This window comes from Eleutherodactylus coqui, chromosome 7, assembly GCF_035609145.1.
Source record: "Eleutherodactylus coqui strain aEleCoq1 chromosome 7, aEleCoq1.hap1, whole genome shotgun sequence".
Lineage (NCBI taxonomy): Eukaryota > Metazoa > Chordata > Amphibia > Anura > Eleutherodactylidae > Eleutherodactylus > Eleutherodactylus coqui.
In genome coordinates, this window is record NC_089843.1 from 29870389 (window position 1) to 29890547 (window position 20159).

General features: G+C 44.8%; 1 protein-coding gene across 1 annotated transcript; it reads left to right on the forward strand.

Moving 5' to 3' along the window:
• Nucleotides 1-1073: 1073 nt before the first annotated feature.
• LOC136573465 (vomeronasal type-2 receptor 26-like) lies at nucleotides 1074-19819 on the forward strand. The gene is made up of 4 exons (XM_066574756.1): nucleotides 1074-1859; nucleotides 1915-2004; nucleotides 2137-2260; nucleotides 18915-19819. The coding sequence occupies exons 1-4, from the start codon at nucleotides 1074-1076 to the stop codon at nucleotides 19817-19819; spliced, it is 1905 nt and encodes a 634-aa protein (XP_066430853.1).
• The last annotated feature ends 340 nt before the right edge of the window (nucleotides 19820-20159 follow it).

The window sequence follows — 20159 nt, forward strand, 5'->3', positions numbered from 1 at the left end:
ATGCTACATCTGCTATGGCCCTTAATATCTGCTAGTTTGTTTTTATAAGCTGAACTTCATCTTCTAGAAAATTTTGTGCATCAATTAGATTGTTATGCGATCTTGTCACCTCAGACATCTTATATTATGCTTAATCGACCCTGTCCCCCAATTCCAGAAAAGATCTATTCAGAGTAGTACACATGTCCCTCAAGTCTAAATGGATCGAATCGTTAAAAACTAGTATGATATTTTTATTAACATTTTCAGTGGCCGGCTGGTCTGTAGAGGGAATGCTTTTCAATTGTTCTTTTGATCTTGTGGCTTCAGAGTCCTGTAATGAGATAGAATCAGAGTTCTCTTGCTCCACTGGAATGTTTTGTGCTCTATGAGACATGCTGCCAGGGGGAACTAACTTAGTAACCCTTTCTGAAGCGCTGTCTGACATTTTTCCCATGACTTTATTGTTAGCATAGCCGGAGGATGGAGCCACGGCAGGCTCTGTGCACAATGAAAGTACATTTGTGACTGGCTGGTTAACATATGCATCCCCCACTGCAGTTCCATCCTAGGGAATGTTCTGGGCTGTTGAGACAAACTGATATCAGTGGACATGTCACCAGTCCCCTCTGAAAGGTGGCCATAGCTAATAAACCCATTCCTTTGACTGAGCTCATTCACATGCGCAATTTTTTTTGCTCACACCAAGAGTCTCTGTTGGAAAATCGCTGCATGTCCTATTTTCATGTGAATCTCGCTAGACAATGGGACATGTAATGTGAAGTTTCTGGCGCCCTGCACAGCGCACAGATGGGGTGTCCATGTGCCGTGTGATGCGATCTCCATCTGAGACTCTTGGGCACAACTTTCTCTAACAAATCTAAATACAGCCTAACAGAATATGTTTTGTATGTGGAGTTTTGGATTACCGAGGACGTCCTACTAACTGATTGACAGAGAACAGTCTGTACAAAATGATCTTCGTTTTCTCCTGTGTTTTGCAGATCAGCTATGGCGCCTCCGACCCCTCATTATCTGATAGACTCCTCTATCCTCATGTTTTCCGAATGGTTCAAAATTACCACATCCACAATATGGCGATCACCGAACTGTTGGAGCACTTTAGTTGGACCTGGGTTGGGATTATAGTATCGGATGATGAAACTGGAGAAAATGAGCTGCAGATACTAACAAAGTACATGAGAGAGCGCGGGATCTGTGCCGCCTTCATCATAAAATTTACAGGGGAAAATTATGATAGGATTTTACAAGCTCTAAAGACTCCACAAGTCACCATCATTATAATGTGCGGGTCCTTCTCTATGTATATACTTAAATTAATACGACTTTACCCATCTATATTTTTATATAGCACCCTCATCTTTTCACCATCCTGGATCTCTACTGCTCTCAAAAGGATAAATGAAGGGCAATCAGTATTTAATGGAAGTCTAGCAGTGCAGTTTCCATCACCTTTTCCATGGCTGGAGGATTTTCTAAAAATATACAAGAAACATGATGAGATGAACAAAAAAATATCCTACTGGAAATTATTAAATGATATATCCAAGAGAGATAATATAGATTTCTTCATATCACACTATAAGATCAATAAAGTGTCCAACTATACTCAGAGCAGTGCTGCACCAAATCTAAAGAATATCTTCTCATCGGGGGGCGCCACAAGACTGTATCCTACAATAGAAGTTCTGGCAAAAGCTCTACATGAAATGTTCTTATTTATAAAAGACAAATATGAAGAAAACTCAGTAACTGGATTTATACAAAACAGACGGAAGTTACAGCGCTCCATACAAATGATGAAGTCCTCACCGGATCCCATGAGACCATCATATTACTTTAATGAGCAGGGAGAAGCCGTACATCCATATACGATAATAAACTGGTTACACACAGAAATGGCCATGAAATGAGGTTGAAGTAGGAAACTTTACTCCGTGGGCCGTCAGTGGTGAAAAGCTTCACATAAATCCACAGTCTATAACATGGAAACACACAAAGGGGGTGAGAAGAGTTATATTATGTAGGTGATTATGTAAATCCTGTCCGCTCTATAACATCATTATATGGTTTACATCCTCTTATCATACATGTGTGTTTTATCTTTGTAGTAAAGGTTCTTGTCTTTTCCTGCAGATCCCAGTATCCCGCTGCTCCGACCAATGTTCACCTGGAAGCAGGAAAAAGGCAAGAGAAACAATCCATACCTGCTGCTATGACTGCGTCCAGTGTGCAGAAGGGGAGATCTCCAATATAACCGGTATATGGTAGTATGAGCAGTAGGTGGTGATGATGACAGTGATGTACCAAAAGGATGTACATAGGAAAGAAAAAATAAATGAACCCCGTGGAATTACCTGTATTTCTGTAATAATTACTAAAAAATGTGTCAGCTCCATCACAATAATAGACAAATAGATAAACCTAATCAAATTAAACTAAAAACAAAAATGCTCTACCATTCATACATTTCATTGAACGCATAAAATAATCATCCAAAGTACATGGAGAAAAAGTATGTTGGTAAAGCACTTCTGTAAGTCCGTAAGAAATCACCAATACCAGGTAGAATTAAAATAATCAGTCACCAGTGACAATGCCCAACAATGAAGACTCAGACCCAAAAATGTCCAACAGTCAATGTAGGCAGGTTCTGCTGCCCTCCTCTGCTCATTGCTGTGCTTTATTAAATCATGAAAGGGGTGTTAATCAATGTACACAAGTGGGCCGCTCTAGGCATGGTTACATGATTCAAGGTATAGGAGTACATACATTCTTGGCTATAAAAGTATCTTCTCAAAGTGGAACATTATTCTGGCAAAAACAAACTAACATCTGGAGACACATTTTGCAATCTAACACAATGTTGCACAAAGTTACACTACCAGAGGATAAACTCCCCCACACTGACTATTCTGTTGGACATTCGATATCATCTCTGGAATAACTCTGGCCTTCAGACTGTATCCACAATTCCAAGAAATATTTGTGATTCTAATTATCCAAAAATAGAATGTCAAAATGCATTCTTCTGTGTTCTTAAAAGGGAATGGTTTAAGCATAGGTCATGTGAACCAAAGTCAGAAAACCATTAAAAATTAATATAGCAATGTGAACCTGTAAATTTAAAGAAAACCTGTTAATTCCCTACAACACCATAAACTAAGTCATGGTCCTGTTAGATAGGTGATAGGAAGCCAGGGGATATATATTTTTATACTCACTTGCTCCCAGGTTTCTGTGTTTCTCGCCACTGAAGTCACACAGTGAACGGAAATTTTTTTTTAAGATTGCCATGTGAACGGAAATCTCTTTTCAGATTGCCATGTGTGCGTTCTACTATAGACGTTTATAAGAGAGCACACCGACAGCAATCTGAAAAGAGTCCAATTTTTGTGCAGTACAAGGACGTCAGTGGCAGGAACCAGGGAGCGGGTGTGTATAAAAAACATCACCCGGCTGTGTAACATCCCCAAACAGCGCCATAACTTAGTGCATGGTGTTGTAGGGAGGTGACAGGTTCCCTTTAATAACATAGATCCTCTTTTAGCAGCAATCACCACTAAACATGTCCTGGAGCCGTAAATAAGATTTGGACATCACTGAGCTGGAACTTTGGATCATTCCATCCTGCAAATGTATTTCAATTCCTTAATCCCTTAGTAACCAGACCATAGTGTTTTTACATCCTGGGCTTCTGGGCTTTAATCCCCAGCAATGTAAAAACATGCATCCTCTGGGTCCCCCTCTACTCTTCCTTAGTCAGACCTCATCTGGAATACTGTGTCCAGTTCTGGGCACCCCACTTTAAAAAAGACAGACAAACTGGAGCAAGTTCAGAGAAGAGTTACCAAAATGGTGAGCAGTCTGCAAATCATGTCCTATGAGGAACTGTTAAAGGATCTGGGAATGTTTAGCTTGCAAAAAGAAGGCTTAAAGGAGACTTAATAGCTGTCTACAAATATCTGAAGGGCTGTCACAGTGCAGAGGGGTCAGCCCTATTCTCATTTGCACAAGGAAAGACTAGAAGCAATGGGATGAAACTGTAAGTGAGGAGACACAGCTTAGATATTAGAAACAACTTTCTGACAGTGAGCGTGATCAAAGAATGGAACAGGTTACCAAGGGAGGTGGTGAGTTCTCCTTCAATGCAAGTGTTCAAACAAAGGCTGGAAAAATATCTATCTAGGATGATTTAGTAAATCCCGCACTGAGCAGAGGTTTGGACCAGATGACCCTGGAAGTCCAACTCTACCAGTCAATGTTTCTTTGATTCTACTTCATATCAACCTCAGTTAGTTGTGCTTCCTCCTTCTGGTTACTTGGCTATAACTTTTGATAGCATACAGACAATTGAACAAAACTTTATTGTGTTTATTGTATTGTATTACATTCCTGATTAAATTACCTTTCCAGTGATATATATATATATATATATATATATATATATATATATATATATATATATATATATATATATACATATATACCATATAATGTTATGGTATTACTTCAAAATAAAGTGGTGTTATGAGCCATCAAACCTCAAAAGTACACTTTTTTACAAAAGATTTCCTCAATTTTGGCCACTAGTGTAATAAGTCCAGTGACAAGGAACGTGAAAGTTTATAGTCTATAAATTGATGAAAGGGGGTCAACAGGCCAGCGTGTTACCTCTTCTGGGTTTCCCATATTTCATAATCAGGGAAACTACAAATACACTCCATCATACCCTACGCAAGGATGACTGTCTGAAATCCATATTCCCACACCCTCCTCTTTTGTGTTACAGGCAACCTCCAAATTTAAGGGACCTTATTATCAGGTGTGCATTGCCCTCTAACACAGAAAAAGGAACTTATCCCAGCAAGATAAGGAGCTGCAAGACCTGCTTACATGTACTGCTTACCGCGTTCATGAACCTCTGAAAAACCGCAGGGGCACGGCATAACCCAAAGGGCATAACCAGACACTCGAAATGCCCCAAAGGGGTGTTGAACGCAGTTTTCCACTCATCACCAGAGTTATTACGTAGAATTATAAGCCCCCCAAAGGTCAAGCTTAGAGAACCAGCGTGCTCCCACCACCTGATTCAACAGATCAGGGATCAGAGGAAGCGAGCACTAATTTTTTATGGTGATCTTGTTTAAAGCCTAATAGTCGACACAAGGCCGCAAAGACCCACCTTTCTTTTCAACAAAAAATAGGCCTGCTCCAGCTGCTGACTTTGATAGTCTGATATGTTCCTTGGCTACAGCCTCTGGAATATAGGATTTAAGAGCCTCATGCTCCCGACCTGACAGATTAAATATGGCCCCCTTAGTGATGGGACTATCCGGGACCAGATCAATCCTACAATCCCATTCGCTGTGTGGGGTAATACCTCAGAAAGCTTCTTAGAGAACGCAGCTTGAAAATCCTGTAATAGTGGTCTTACGAACTGCAAATGGATAAGGTTCTCGGCCGACCCAGAATCAATAAATGCCTGTCCCACCCTGTGAAAGGCCTTGTAAGACACACTATAAGGCACCAGTAATTTAGGGAGTACCTGACCTCCTAGATGACCCTCCCGACAGTCACCTAGGAGCTGACGTTTTCCTGCTGCTTCCGTATCTGCCTTTCCTGGCAGGACGCGATGCGATGACCAGCCTTGCAGCAGTGGAAACAGAGTTGGTTTGAAACCCGGAACCCCCTCCATTCTTCAGGACTCAACCGTCCACTTCCATACAATGGGGTACAGGCTGTAGAAGTTGCCAGAGACTTAGCACCACGTTCTTGACGGTACTCTAGCTTAGCTTCCCTCCTAGACCTGAGTCTACGATCAGCTCTGACTGCCAATTCCATAGCCTGATTCAAAGTAGAGGGTGACGGATGGGACAGCAATAGATCTTTTACTGCATCAGACAGGCCTACCAAAAACAAATTTTTGAGCGCACAGTCGTTCCATGCAGATTCACCTAAATACTGCCTGAAACTAGAACAAAATTCTTCTGCCGACTGGCGCCCCTGGCGTAGAGCCAACAACTTACTGACTGCATAACCTGCACGATCGGGTTCATCAAAAATATTCCCGAGCTCAATGAAAACAGAGTCTACAGACTGCAGACAAGCGGAATCAGCCGGTAAAGTATAGGCCCATAAGTGAGGCCCTTCTCTGAGCAGAGACATAACAATTCTCAGCCGTTGGGGTTCGGACCCAGAAGAACGAGGCCGCAAGCAAAAAAACAACTTACAAGCCTCCCGGAAGACAAAGAATTTTTTCCGGTCCCCCAAGAACACCTCGGGTAATGGGCAATTAGGTTCAGGTACTGGATCAGCGGGCACAACCAACCGCTGCTCATGATGGCTGAGATGCCCCGACAGGTCTGAACCATCCCGGCCAGGTCACGAATTTGACCGGTGATCATATTGTAGGACTCCATTCACACCGTGAAACCCACCTCAAAAACCCACAGGAAAATATTTTTTTGGGTCAGTTATTATGTTACAGTACTAGTAGGGTGCACAGGTATGCACGGCGCGGGACTCCCTGACCCTCATCCACGCCAATGTCCTTTCCTGGAGGTAGACCCAAAGGTGGACATGTTCTGTCCGCCAACACTGACCTTACGCTGCCTAGTGGCAGGAAAGAAAAGATAAACCAACACGACAGGAAATCCACAGAACACAGGCAGAGCTGGATCCAGACAAGGTAACTTTCACAGGAGCAGGACCAAAGTCAGACACACAGGGAACGGAGCCAATAATTGGCAACTGCTCTCATCAGCTGCCAGACTATATTCAGGAGTCTCTGCCCCTTGGGCAGAGACCAATCAAGCTGGCTGACTGTAGCTCCCAGCCAGCCACTATAACTCACAGAGGTAGAGTGCGCGCGCCTCTCATAGCAGCCCACATGCTGCGCCCGCACACCAGAGCACAGCGCTGCCGCTCGCCGACCTGAATGTAGGCGCAACACCATCCCAGAACGCAACGGCGAACCGCGCCACTGCAACCCGTGGTCCCTGACCAGCCTCATAGTAACAGCTGCTGGACGGAGAGAGTAACAAACAGAGTAGTCCTGAATAGTATAAGACCCGATGTATCACTGGAGGCAAGATGACCAGACTCATGTATTTTGGGAACATAATGCGAGCAGAGTCACTAGAAAAATCTATAATGCTTGAACAGAACAATGGCAAAAGAAGACCTGGCCATCAAAGAACACAAAGGATTGCTACTGTCAAAGCTGATACTGCAGGGATATCACACAACTGAAAGCAGCAGTGGAATCACGTACAGTTCAAGAAATCATGCAACTTGAAAGAGACATTTCCCAATTATATTAAGGAAGAAGAAGGTTAAGGGAATATATGACACAGAGGTTGACTATGTACCTAGACCGTCCTGAGTGTGAATGGAAGGTGTATGGAATCTTATTGACTAAGGTCGCCTAGTACTTCTAAATTACTCATGAGATCCATTTGACCAGTTCATTAACTCATTGAATCTATATATTTCATCTACCTTGACCAACCATTGGGCATCTGTGGGTGCCAGGGGTTGAAGCTAGAGATCAGCGAGCACCAAAATGCTCAGGTGCTCATTGCTCGAGTTGAACTTTTGGTAATGCTCGAGAGCTCATTTTGAGTAACGAACCCCATTGAAGTCAATGGGCGACTTGAGCATTTTTGTATGGGACCTATAATCCGCATAGGTGATGACTTGTCAAACACCAGAAAACATCAGAAAGTCATGGAAACACCACAGAAACAAATTGGGAAGGGCAGGGGCAGCATGCATTGCTGCATCTCAGGCTCTCAGGTCCCACTATTAAGCCACAATGGGGGCAAGAGTCTGATGTCACCCCCCTAAAATTTACTTCGGACAAACCCTCATTAGGATGGCACACGTGCTGGCACATCTTAGCTAAGCACCACACTACCTGCAACCAAGGACAATCACTACCTGTGAGTGACACCGCTGCCTCTTCTCCTGGGTTACATGCTGGCATTGCTGTCCAACCCCTTGGAACGACCCTGCGTTCACAACGCACACAACGCACACAAAAGTTTCACTGCGCAGTATTCAGCTGCCCTCATGCCACACGCTTGCTTCATAGCCACACCACCCTCATGTCTATTTATAAGTGTGTACTGGATGAGGAGGAACCGGAGGCACACACTGCAGAGGGTTGGCAGGGCTAGGTAGCGACCCTCTTTGAAAGTGTGGGCGATAGTCCACAATGCTGTTGAAAATTGATGATAAATTGACGTACGATCATCATTCCAAATCCGTGCCACCTCCGTCACAAAATTGTGAGGAGCCGCAAACATGGGCATAAAGGGGACTCAGGTGCCAGCACTTCTACACATCTCGACGATGAAGCAATACTCTGTGTGGGAAGCATGTGAGCGGGCCCAGGGTCAGGCTCAGTCCCAGTCTCCACCTTGGATGACCCAAGGTGCAGTGAGTTACATAGCAATAGGAAATCCATGTGTCCCCACACAATTCATTCTGTGTAGGTGTCAGATAGTTTAACACCGCAATGGGAAGTCTTTGAGTTCCTTGGGCTTGCCTATGCTGTCGGTGCACAAAGATGGTATTACACATGAGGAAATCAGAGTGCCCAAACATGGCAGTGTTTCACCCTGCCAAGGACCTCGGCCCACATTTCTGCCCTAGTCAGTCAGTGTATTTGTGTCAGATAGGTAAAACACCGCAATGGGAAGTCTTTGTGCACTCACAGCGTAGGCAAGCCCAAGGAACTCAAGCATGGTATTACACAAAGAAATCAGAGCGCCTAAACAAGGCAGTTTCACCCTGCCAAGGACATCAACCTCAGCTCACACCCTCAGTAATCGTGGGCATAAAGCGGACTCGGATGCTAGTGCAGCTGTGAACATCTCATTAATGCAGAATCGCTCCTTTTGCTTGGCCCAAACCAGTGTCTCAGATAACTGTGGTAATACGAGAGAAAATACATGTTGCCCAGTGCTGAACCTCAGACCCCAAGCAGGAGGAGGAGGTGGCATAACAAGGCCAAGAAACCATAACCGAGGTAGGACCCGCAATAGTCTGTGTGGGAAGTACGTGAGCAGGCCATGGAACAGGCTCGGTCCCAGCCTCTACGTTGTGTGACCCAAGGTGCCGCGAGTTACATAGCAATGGGAAATCCATGTGTCCACACACTATTCATTCTGTGTTGGTTTCAGATAGCTCACCACCGCAAGGGGAAGTCTGTAAGTTCCTTGAGCTTGCCAATGCTGTCAGTGCACAAAGATGGTATTACACAGGAAGAAATCAGAGTGCCCAAACATGGCAGAGTTTCACCCCGCCAAGGACCTTGGCCTCGTCCCACATTTCTGCCCTAGTCAGACAGTGTATTTGTGCCAGATAGGTAAAACACTGCGATGGGAAGTCTTTGTGCACCCACAGCATAGGCAGACCCCTGTAACATTTCTGTAGCAACAGTATAGGCAAACCATTCAGTAGAAACTGCATAGGCAGACCCCAGTAACATTTCTGTAGCAAGAGTATAGGCAACCCATGTAACATTTTTTATAGCAAAAGTATAGGCGAACCACTGAAACATTGGTGTACCAAGAGTATAGGCGGACCCCAGTAATATTTCTGCAGCAAAAGTATAGGCAGACTCCAGTAACATTTCTGTAGCAAAAGTACAGGCAGACCGCTGTAACATTTCTGTAGCAAGAGTGTAGGCGAACCCCTGAAACATTGGTGTACCAAGAGTATAGGCGGACCCCAGTAACATTTCTGTAGCAAAAGTATAGGCAGTCCCCAGTAACATTTCTGTAGCAAAAGTATAGGCAGACCCCTGTAACATTTCTGTAGCAAGAGTGTAGGCGAACCCCTGAAACATTGGTGTACCAGGAGTATAGGCAGACTGATGTAACATTTCTGTAGCAAGAGTGTAGTCGAACCCCTGAAACATTGGTGGACCAAGAGTGTAGGCGAAGGTCAGAAAAATTAGTTAGATAACAGTATAGGCGAGGGCCAGAAAAAATGGTGTACCAAGAGTACAAGTGCACCCCTGAACAATTGCTCAACCGCGAGGGCAGGTGAAGCACATAAACATTTTTTAAAGATACAGCTCGCTATTGCTTAATTTGTCTGGAGGCAGCCCGGTGAAAAAAATTGGTTTCTGTTAAAGTATCAATACTTTTGAAACTTTAAAAATTGGAAAAAAACTTTAAAGCTGAGCCTTTTGGCCCGCAGAAAATTGGCAATTCAGCGTGATGACATGCTGTTTTAGGAGGAGGAGGAGTAATAATATCCGAGAGTGATTGATAAAGCTAATTCCCCCTTTTTTTTCCGGTAATAGAGAATGCTTTTTTCTCATGTTGCAGCGAGAGGTTCCGCTGCTTTCCGCCGGTGGAGAAGAGACGTCTGGGGAAATCCAGCCTTTGTTCATCTTTATGAGTATAAGCATGTCGGCACTGGCAGTTGACAGGCGGGTACGCTTATCCGCGATGATTCCCCCAGCTGCACTAAATACCCTCTCTGACAAGACGCTAGCGGCTGGGCAGGCCAGCACCTCCAGGACGTACAGCGCATGTTCGTGCTACGTGTCCAGCTTTGACACGCAATAGTTGTATGGAGCAGAGGCATCACGGAGGGCGGTGGTACGATTGGCTACGTACTCCATCACCATCTTTTTACCGTGCTCCCTCCGACTCAGCCTTGACTGGGGAGTGGTGACACAGTCTTGCTGTGGAGCCATAAAGCTGGCAAAGGCCTTGGAGAGTGTTCCCCTGCCTGCGCTGGACATGCCTTCTGATTCCCACACCTCCCCTGCTACTTGGCCCTCGGAACTGCGTCTTCTGCCACTAGAGCTGTTCGATGGAAACTTTAGCATCACTTTTTCCACCAAGGCCCTGTGGTATTGCATCACTCTCGTACCGCTTTCCTCATTGGGAATGAGAGTGGAAAGGTTCTCCTTATATCGTGGGTCGAGAAGGGTGTACACCCAGTAATCCATGTTGGCCAGAATGCGTCTAACGCGAGGGCCACGGGAAAGGCAGCCTAACATTAAGTCAGCCATGTGTACCAGGGTCCCTGTACGCAACACATCGCTGTCCTCACTAGGAAGATGACTTTCAGGATCCTCCTCCTCTATAGCCCATACACGCTGAACAGATGAGAGGCAAGCAGCATGGGTACCCTCTGCAGTGTGCCCAGCTTTCTCTTCCCTCTCCTCCCCCTCACCCCCTTTTCCTTCTTCAAAACGCGCTGAGATATAGACATGAGGGTGGTCCGGCTATCAAGCGACATACTGTCATCCCCCGTCTCCTGTTCTAACAGCAAAGCGGCCTTTATGCTCTGCAGCCAACTTCTCTGCAGGCAAAGCAGCGGGATGGTAACGCTAATGATTGCCGCATCGACGCTCACCATCTGGGTAGACCCCCTCATACTTTCCGAGGACCATGCCCGGTTGGAGGCCCAGCGGCGAAAGCCAGAGGTCGGTCTGCTCTGTCAGACCCTGCAGCAGCTTGGGGCTTGTGTGCCTCTTGTGACCTAAGCTGATTAGTTTCAGCACGGTTTGCTGACGCTTGCCCACCGCTGTGCTGCCGCGCCATGCGCTACCAACTGCTGGTGATGTGCTCACACTTCTTAATTGAGAGGTAGAGGTGGCGGAGGAGGAGGAGGAGGAGGAGGGGGAGGGTTTGGAGGAGGTGGCATAAAACGTTGCAGTTACCAGCACCGAGGTAGGACCTGCTATTCTGGGTGTGGGTAGGATGTGAGCGGTCCCATGCTCTGACTCGCTCCCAGCCTCCACAAAGTTCACCCAATGTGCCGTCAGGGAGATATAGTGGCCCTGCCTGCCAGTACTTATTCACGTGTCCGTGGTTAAGTGAGCCTTCCCAGTAACCGCGTTTGTGAGGGCATGATTACTGTTGCGGGAGACATGCTGGTGTAGGGCTGGGACGGCACACTGGGAAAAATAGTGGCGACTGGAGACTGAGTAGCGTGGTACCACCACCGCCATCATGTTTTTGTAAGCCTCTATTTCTACAAGCCTGTACGGCAGCATCTCCAGGCTGTTTAATTTGGCAATGTGCACGTTTAAAGCTTGTGCGTGTGGATGGGTGGCGGCGTATTTGCGCTTGAGCTCCAACGCTTGTGTTAGCGACAGCTGAATGCTGTGCTGAGAAACATTGCTCGATGGATTGGAGGACCGTGGAGGTGAGGGTGTGGGTGCAGGCCGGGAGGCGCTTTGACTGTGTCCTGAGAGGGGATTGGATCTGTGTGGCTGGTTGGGGCACAGGGGAAGAGGCAGTGATGTGACCCAGAGGCGGTGAATGGCGTTCGTGACACATTCTGGGGTGCTTGGCCATCATATGCCTGCGCATGCTGGTGGTGGTGAGGCTGGTAGTGGTGGCTCCCCGGCTGATCTTGGTGCGACATAGGTTGTACACCACTGTTCAGTCGTCTGCGCTCTCACTGAAAAATATCCCCCCCTTTGAACACCAAGCCCTCTGCACAGAGGCTTGCCACGAGTGGGTGCTTTGGGAAACATTTGGGGGATTCTTCACTCTGGCCCTGCCTCTACCTCCGGCCACTCCACTGCCTCTTCCAACCTGTCCTGCTGCTGCACTTGCCTCCCCCTCTGAAACCCTGTCCTCAGTAGGCTTAGCAAACCAGGTGGGGTCAGTCACCTCATCGTCCAGCTGCTCTTCCTCTGAATCCTCTGTGCGCTCGTCCCTCGGACTTAGTGCCCTTACTACTACCTCACTGACAGACAACTGTGTCTTATCATCCTCATCCACAAAAAGCTCTTGAGACAGTTGCCGAAAGTCCCCAGCCTCATCACCCGGACTCTGGGAACTTTCCAAAGGTTGGGCATCGGTCACGACAAACTCCTCAGGTGAGAAAGGAACCATTTTTTCCCACTCATGGCAGGGACCCGAAAACAGTTCCTAGGAGTCTGCCTGCTCATCAGTATTTGTCATTTTCATGGAGCGAGGAGGCTGGGAGGAAGGAGGAGCAGCAGCCAAAGGATTCAGAGTTGCAGTCCCTAAGCCGGGTGTAGTGGACTGCATAAAAGACTGGGTGGTCGATACATTGTTGGACGCATTTTCTCCCATCCACGACAGGACCTGCTCACACTGCTCTATTTGTAATAAAGGTCTACCACGCAGACCCTTAAATTGTGATATGAAGCTGGGGAGCCCAGATACTTGCCTCTCTCCTAATCCCGCAGCATCCGGCTGTGATTCACATGGACCAGGAACTTGGCCTGTGCCCACACCCTCACTTGGACGTCTGCATCCTCGACCCTTACCCCTACTCCTCATCATGGCGGATTACGAATAGAGCAGGACCCAAATTAATTTCCCCACTGTACAACACTGACAACGGCGGCTTATTTCACCGCTCACAGAGATTTGTAGATAGCGGAGGCTCTATACTGTGACTTGAAAAAAGTAACCCACTGTCTTGTGCTGATACCTAGGGGTAATTTACCGCTCACAGAGACTTATAGATAATAGAGGCTGTGTGGAGTGGGAGAAGACTCTAAAGCCAGTGGATAGTGCTGGTAACTGTGGCTTCTTTTTCCTATCGACCTGCCAAAAAGCCAGATTGTTTTTAGTTGATCAAATTTAGGATGGCTTTATTAATCCTTCTAGGGAGGAGTTTTTCCCACAATTTAATATCAAGGTTTTAGAAGGAAATAGATCGGTAGCTACAGCAGAGGAGGGGTCTTTCCCTTATTTAAGTATAAGCTTGTTTGGGTAGTTATGCACATTCTAGTAGGGCATTAAATGATAGGTCCAATTGTGGTAGTATTATCTCTTGGAATTATAATATGCTAAAGGCAAACCGTCTGGACCAGGGCTTTTGCGTAGTGGGAAGAAATTTAGGACTGAGGTTAATTTTTCAAGTGCAATTAGTGTTATCAATGCAGATGCCTTGTCTAGGCTCAGGGAGGGGGGAGGGGGAGAAGATAGCAACTCCTCGATTTTTTTTGGCTTTGGCTTCTCTCATGATTATCAGATTTGTTCATTTGTTCTTGGGAAATTTACGCTATTTTTGTAGATTCCTGATATGGCTTTCTGGACCTGTCACCAATACTAGTCATATGTGTTTTTCCCCTAGCATTTTTTATTAGTGAGGACATGAGACGGCCACCCTTGTTACAACACAAATAGAGTTCGTGCTTGTAATGCAATAGGGATTTTGCAAATATACTGTTAAGGATGTCTTAGAGTTTCTCTCAGTTCAGTTAGTATCCGGTGTTGTTTAACCAGACACACCATAGCTTTTCTGGATTTATGTGTTTGCCCATGGGAGAGAGCACAGGTCACTGGGTGGAGTACACTAGGTAAGCAGAAACGGGCATCTCTGCACCCTGTCACTTTTGGCCATTTTTCTTTTTCTTGAGCAGTAACCTGCTCCTGGGGTTTCTGTAAGAAATCCTCCCTAACACAGATTGCACCATGCATACATTTACACAGAAGGGTAATAATTAGATAGCTTTAAATATTAGGTCTGCTCTTCTATTACCTTCTGCTTCTTTGGTATGTTACTTCATGTCATCCTGTACGTTTATGATACCCACCTGTTTGGGCATGTACAGTATATTCCATATGTGGCTTAACCTCATGGTAAAAACTGGAGCCATCTAAATAGAAATTCATCCCTGCATTAAAAAATGGGGTCTCACTGACATTATCAAGTGGTTTAATTTCTGTTTTCATCAACTCAAAACAATCCTACTATATTGTTTCCTCATCACTTACATCAGGAAGGAGCGTGGCTGAATTCAGTGTTGTACATCTCTTGTCTCATTTGGAGGTGGTAAAAGAGCTACTTCATATTTATTTAATCTTGCCATTGACAAGTGCTTTGTTTTTTGCTTGTAAAAGTAATTCCTGCAGTGAATGGGACACAGAGGGAGATCTAGCACTACATCAGCAACCCTTTTCCTTGAGAATGGCAAATGTTGCAAGAGCTCTGATACAAGAAGTGGCTCCATAAATCACCACATGAAGTCTGGAGGATAAATACCCTGGAGGTTGCTATTTTCCTCCATGTTTTTGTGTGAGCACACCTTAGCATCAGTCTTATGATGAAACAGGTTAAAGGGAATTTCAGCATTCTGCGTTAGTCTATTTCTTACTGTGGCTACCTTTAAAAGGCCCCCATTTGCTTTGTCCTTTACCCACAATGATTCAGGTATTTCTTGCAACATTGATTCAATGTCATCATCATGGAAATTATTTATTTCATCAGCCTCCACTGTCCCTATAAGGGCAGTGAGTACTTCCTCATGCACTGGTCCTGTCACTGTAACCCCTTTCTTCCCCAACCGTATGACTGTATTAATGACTCTTAATATATCTGTTCCAATTAGGTTAACTGGGCAATTTTCTAACACCAACATTTAAATATGTAAGTTAACAGTGTCTGGTAGATGTACTTGGAGTGGTTTAGTCTGTCATAATGAATACGGTCCATCTAAACCCATTCCTCTTATTTTTCTTTTTGCTATCAAATTTGTCAGTGCATCACACTGCTTTACCAAGGATCGGCACACTGCAGTATCACTGATGAAACCTCTTGTTTTCCCATGGGGTAGTGTTAATTTAACAGTTGTACTTGGACCTGGATCAGAGGGAACTTTAATTATTGGGATACAGCTGGAGCTGCCAACATCCTAGTCTGACTGTATATCAGTAATGACCAATTGTATTTGAGTCTGTTCTTGAATTCTACTCTTTGCCTTTGAAGGGCAATCCTTCCCCATGTAATGCCTTTCATCACAACCATAATACAGTTCCTTTCTTCTCTGTTCACTCCACTTGGTCTAGTATATCTTCCTGCAACATTTATGTCACTCGGAACTATAGTCACACCAGGAGGAGCAGTCAGAGAAATCATCACAGGCACTGAAGACTGCTTCTCTGATTTCTTTGTTTATTACGTTGTTCCTCAATACTTCTCTCCACTATTGATGACTGTTTTCTAATGGGATGAACATACATTCAAGACAAATCTTATTCAATTCTGACTTTATTTCCTCCTGTAACCCATTAATAAAAAGGTTCTGAACAGCCGTGCTTCTCTACTGGTGGCCGTGTTAATGTCATATTCCTGATCTGCAAATATATTAGCACATCTAGCATAATATTTTTGACTGATCCATGTGCACTCTGAAAAGCCTCTAGTAGCCCTCTAATGAGTTCATTAGTAAATTGTCTGGTTAACTCTTGGAGATATTTCATAAACTTTTCCCCAGATTCAACTGTGTTCTTATCATGAAGCACATTGTCCAGAACCACCAACTCATTTCATACATTTTGAATCTTTGCCACCAACGCTGCACCTGCAGCTATGGAACATTAGGATGCTAAATCACTTCATGTTGCATCTTTTTTTTGATAAATTCTGTCTGCACCCTTATAGAATCCTGTCAGCGCTTTTGCCCTAATCAGCTACTCACTATAAGTCCATTGTTTATACCATGTAGAAGCCTCTGTCTTATCATTCCCATCCAGATTTCCAGGTTCTGCTGATGTTGTTATAAAAGGATATTCCCCAGTCTCTGCAGGGGACAGTGGAAACTACAGAGGTTACAGAAGATGCAGGGACTGACCACTTTTCTACTGCACAAATAATTAAGACCTTCACCATGTGGGTGAACTGCGCAACACCTACATACCTATGAATTTATTTTTTTTTTGGAATCAAGATTTATTGGCATTTTCAAATTTTTTAACATACATGTCTTATAGTCGAAGATCGAGTTTTTCCTAGTCCAGACAGAACTTGGAGCATTATTTATACATTAAAACCATAGAACAGTAAATAGAACATGAAAAGACAGACTCCTCTCCCCTAAGCGTGTTCTCAAGTCTTCTTTCTTAGGCACCTCTAAGGTGCTCGAGAGAGGAGGGACAAACGGGAGCAGGGAGGGGAGAAGGGGGGGGAGGGCAAGGTGTGGGGGAAATAGGAAATGGGGGAATGGAGGGCGGGGAGTTTAAAGTATGCTTAGTAGAGATGAGCGAGCATACTCGTCCGAGCTTGATGCTCGTTCGAGTATTAGGGTGCTCGAGATGCTCGTTACTCGAGATGAGCACCACGCCATACTCGTCTCGATTAAACGAGCACTGACCATTGAATTCAATGGAGCTGGCAATACAGCCGGCTTCATTGAAAGCAATGGGCTGCCGGCTAGCGCAGGATGAATTTTCGGGAAGGGCTTAAAAATATAAGCCCTTACCTGAAAATCATCCTAAAATGTGTAAAAATCAAAAATAAAAAGTATGTCAGCATAAAGATCGTTCTCCTCTGCCACAGCTGTAACAGCTGTGGCAGAGAAGAACGATGTTAGCCCATTGAATTCAATGGAGCCGGCAATACAGCCGGCTCCATTGAAAGCAATGGGCTGCCGGCGAGCGCGGGATGAATTTTCGGGAAGGGCTTAAAAATATAAGCCCTTACCTAAAAATCATCCTAAAATGTGTAAAAAAAAAAAAAAAATGTATACTCACCTTTCCGCTGCAGCCGGAGTTCAGCCGCGTCTGGCCGGCAGTTCTCCTGAACTGCTCTCTGTAGTATTCAGCAGCCGGGGATTTAAAATCCCCGCCTGCTGTATGAGCTGCCTCTGATTGGTCACAGCCTCACCAATCAGAGGCAGCTCCCACTCACACCCAGCTTGCAGAGGTGTGCTCGAACGCAATTTTCAAGCGTTGTTTGTTCCTTTTTTTCGCATTTAGTCCACCTCATTAATTTTTGAATGTGCTAAAGTTGCTGTCTGAGGCAGGAACACTCCCACTGAAAGCGAAAACTAAAAGCAAGGCACAGCGCCACGATTGAGATTACAGTGCTCTTCTGTTGTTATAAGATATCCCCTGAAAATAAGACCTAGTGCCTCCTTTGGGGCAGAAATTAATATTAAAAAGGTCTTATTTTCAGGAAAAGGCGGTACGGAGAGGTATACAGGAGTAGATGTCTTCTTCATTTGTATCAATACAGATTCAGAAGAGTAATCTCCTATTCTGAAGCCTGTATATAGGGGGCATGCACCTTTTATAGATCTTACACAATAGAAATTCCTTTCTTATCTATGTATATGCTGATTGGGCACATTTTGCTGCATTGCTAAACAGACATGGTTTTCGTTTCTTCATACAAGCTGCTGTCTCATTTTCACGCCCTTTAATAGGGATACTTCTGTCCTTCATTTTATGACAACTACCATTTTAATTGTATTAACTCTTTCTTATCCAGCTCTAGCTGAACTTTTGTACCTGGGCCCCTGAGTCTTTAGCTACCTCTTGGTATATATCATGAATATGTTGATGCCTCTTGCCACTGCTGATCAGCTGCCTGCTTCCATTCATGGACTGGCAGCTAGCAGCAGAAACAGGTTCTGAGAGTGTTAATGTCCACACCCTCACAAAAGCAGTCAGCATCCCAAAGCGTTTGTGCTCCTGCCCAGTGGTAGCTACAGCACTGTTAGGGTGCATTCCCATGAATGTATATCGGCTCGGTTTTCATGCCGAGCAGATATACGTCGTCCTCATCTGCAGGGGGGGGGGATGGAAGAGCCAGGAGCAGGAACTGAGCTCCCACCCCCTCTCTGCCTCCTCTCCACCCCTCTGCACTATTTGCAATGAAAGGAGGTGGGACGGGGGCGGGGCTAAGTTCCGAGAATTAGCCCGGCCCCCGTTCCGCCTCTCCCCATTGCAAATAGTGCAGAGGGCATAGAGGAGGCAGAGAGGGGGCGGGAGCTCAGTTCCTGCTCCTGGCTCTTCCATCCCCCCCCCCCCTGCAGATGAGGACAACGTATATCGGCTCGGCGTGAAAACCGAGCTGATATACGTTCGTGGGAATGCAGTGATAGATAGATAGATAGATAGATAGATAGATGGATGTACCATTTAATGTCTTATGAAATATTTCTACAGATACTGAAAACTGTATTAAATGCCAAGGTGATGAATGGCCAAATGAGAAGAAAGACCGATGCCTGCCCAAAGTCCTGGAATTCATCTCTTACCAAAATGACACAATGGCTTCTATATTTTCCGGTGTCTCGGTCTTCGGATGTCTTGTGACTGGCTTCATATTTGGAATATTTATCTTCTACCGGGACACTCCTATTGTTAAAGCTAATAACCGGAACCTGAGTTATCTCCTCCTGGTCTCCATCATCCTCAGCTTCGTCTCCATCTTCTTGTTTCTTGGTCGTCCCAGTGATGTAACTTGTAGATTTCGGGAAACCAGTTTTGGGATTTTCTTCTCAGTAGCCGTTTCTTCACTTCTCGCTAAGACTGTTATGGTTTGTGTTGCTTTTAAGTCCACCAAGCCTGGAAGCCCTTGGAGAAAATGGCTGAATGTAAAGCTGCCTTATACCATAGTGCTGTTGTGTTCATCTATACAAGTTGTCATCTGTGTTAGCTGGTTATCTGTTTCTCCCCCATTCCAGGACTTTGACACTCAGTCTTATCCTGGGAAGATCATCATTCAGTGTAATGGAGGATCAGATATCTGCTTCTACTCCATGTTGGGTTATATGGGGCTCCTAGCAACGGTGAGCTTTATTCTGGCTTTCATGGTGAGGAGATTACCGGACAGTTTTAATGAGGCCAAGTACATCACCTTCAGCATGCTGCTGTTCTGCAGTGTCTGGATCTCCATGATCCCGGCTCATCTGAGCACCAGAGGGAAATACATGGTGGCGGTGGAGATATTTGCAGTAATAGCGTCCAGTGCTGGACTCTTAGGTTGTGTGTTTTTCCCAAAATGTTTTATCATTTTGTTCAAATCTGAAATGAATAGAAAAACTAATCTGCTGGGGGAAAGGAAGTAATGCTGGCAAACTATTTCCATATGTAGGTACCTATACAGACTGGTGGTGCATGTTATGAATTTTTTTTCCATATATAATGCATGTAGTTGCTAAGTATTCTACCTATTTTTTTTCCAATATATTTTTTATTTGATTTTCAAAAGCATACAAATATAATGCAAAATAGGTGATCCTCATTACAATTGCAATAACATTGTATTTCTCTCATAATATTTTCCATTTTTACAGATATGGAAACATAAAACAAGCATTAAGATATAACATATAAATGACATGTATGCAGTGACTTGTAGATTAGCGTTAATCTGAATTATATATCTTCTTTTAGATTGCAATTGCA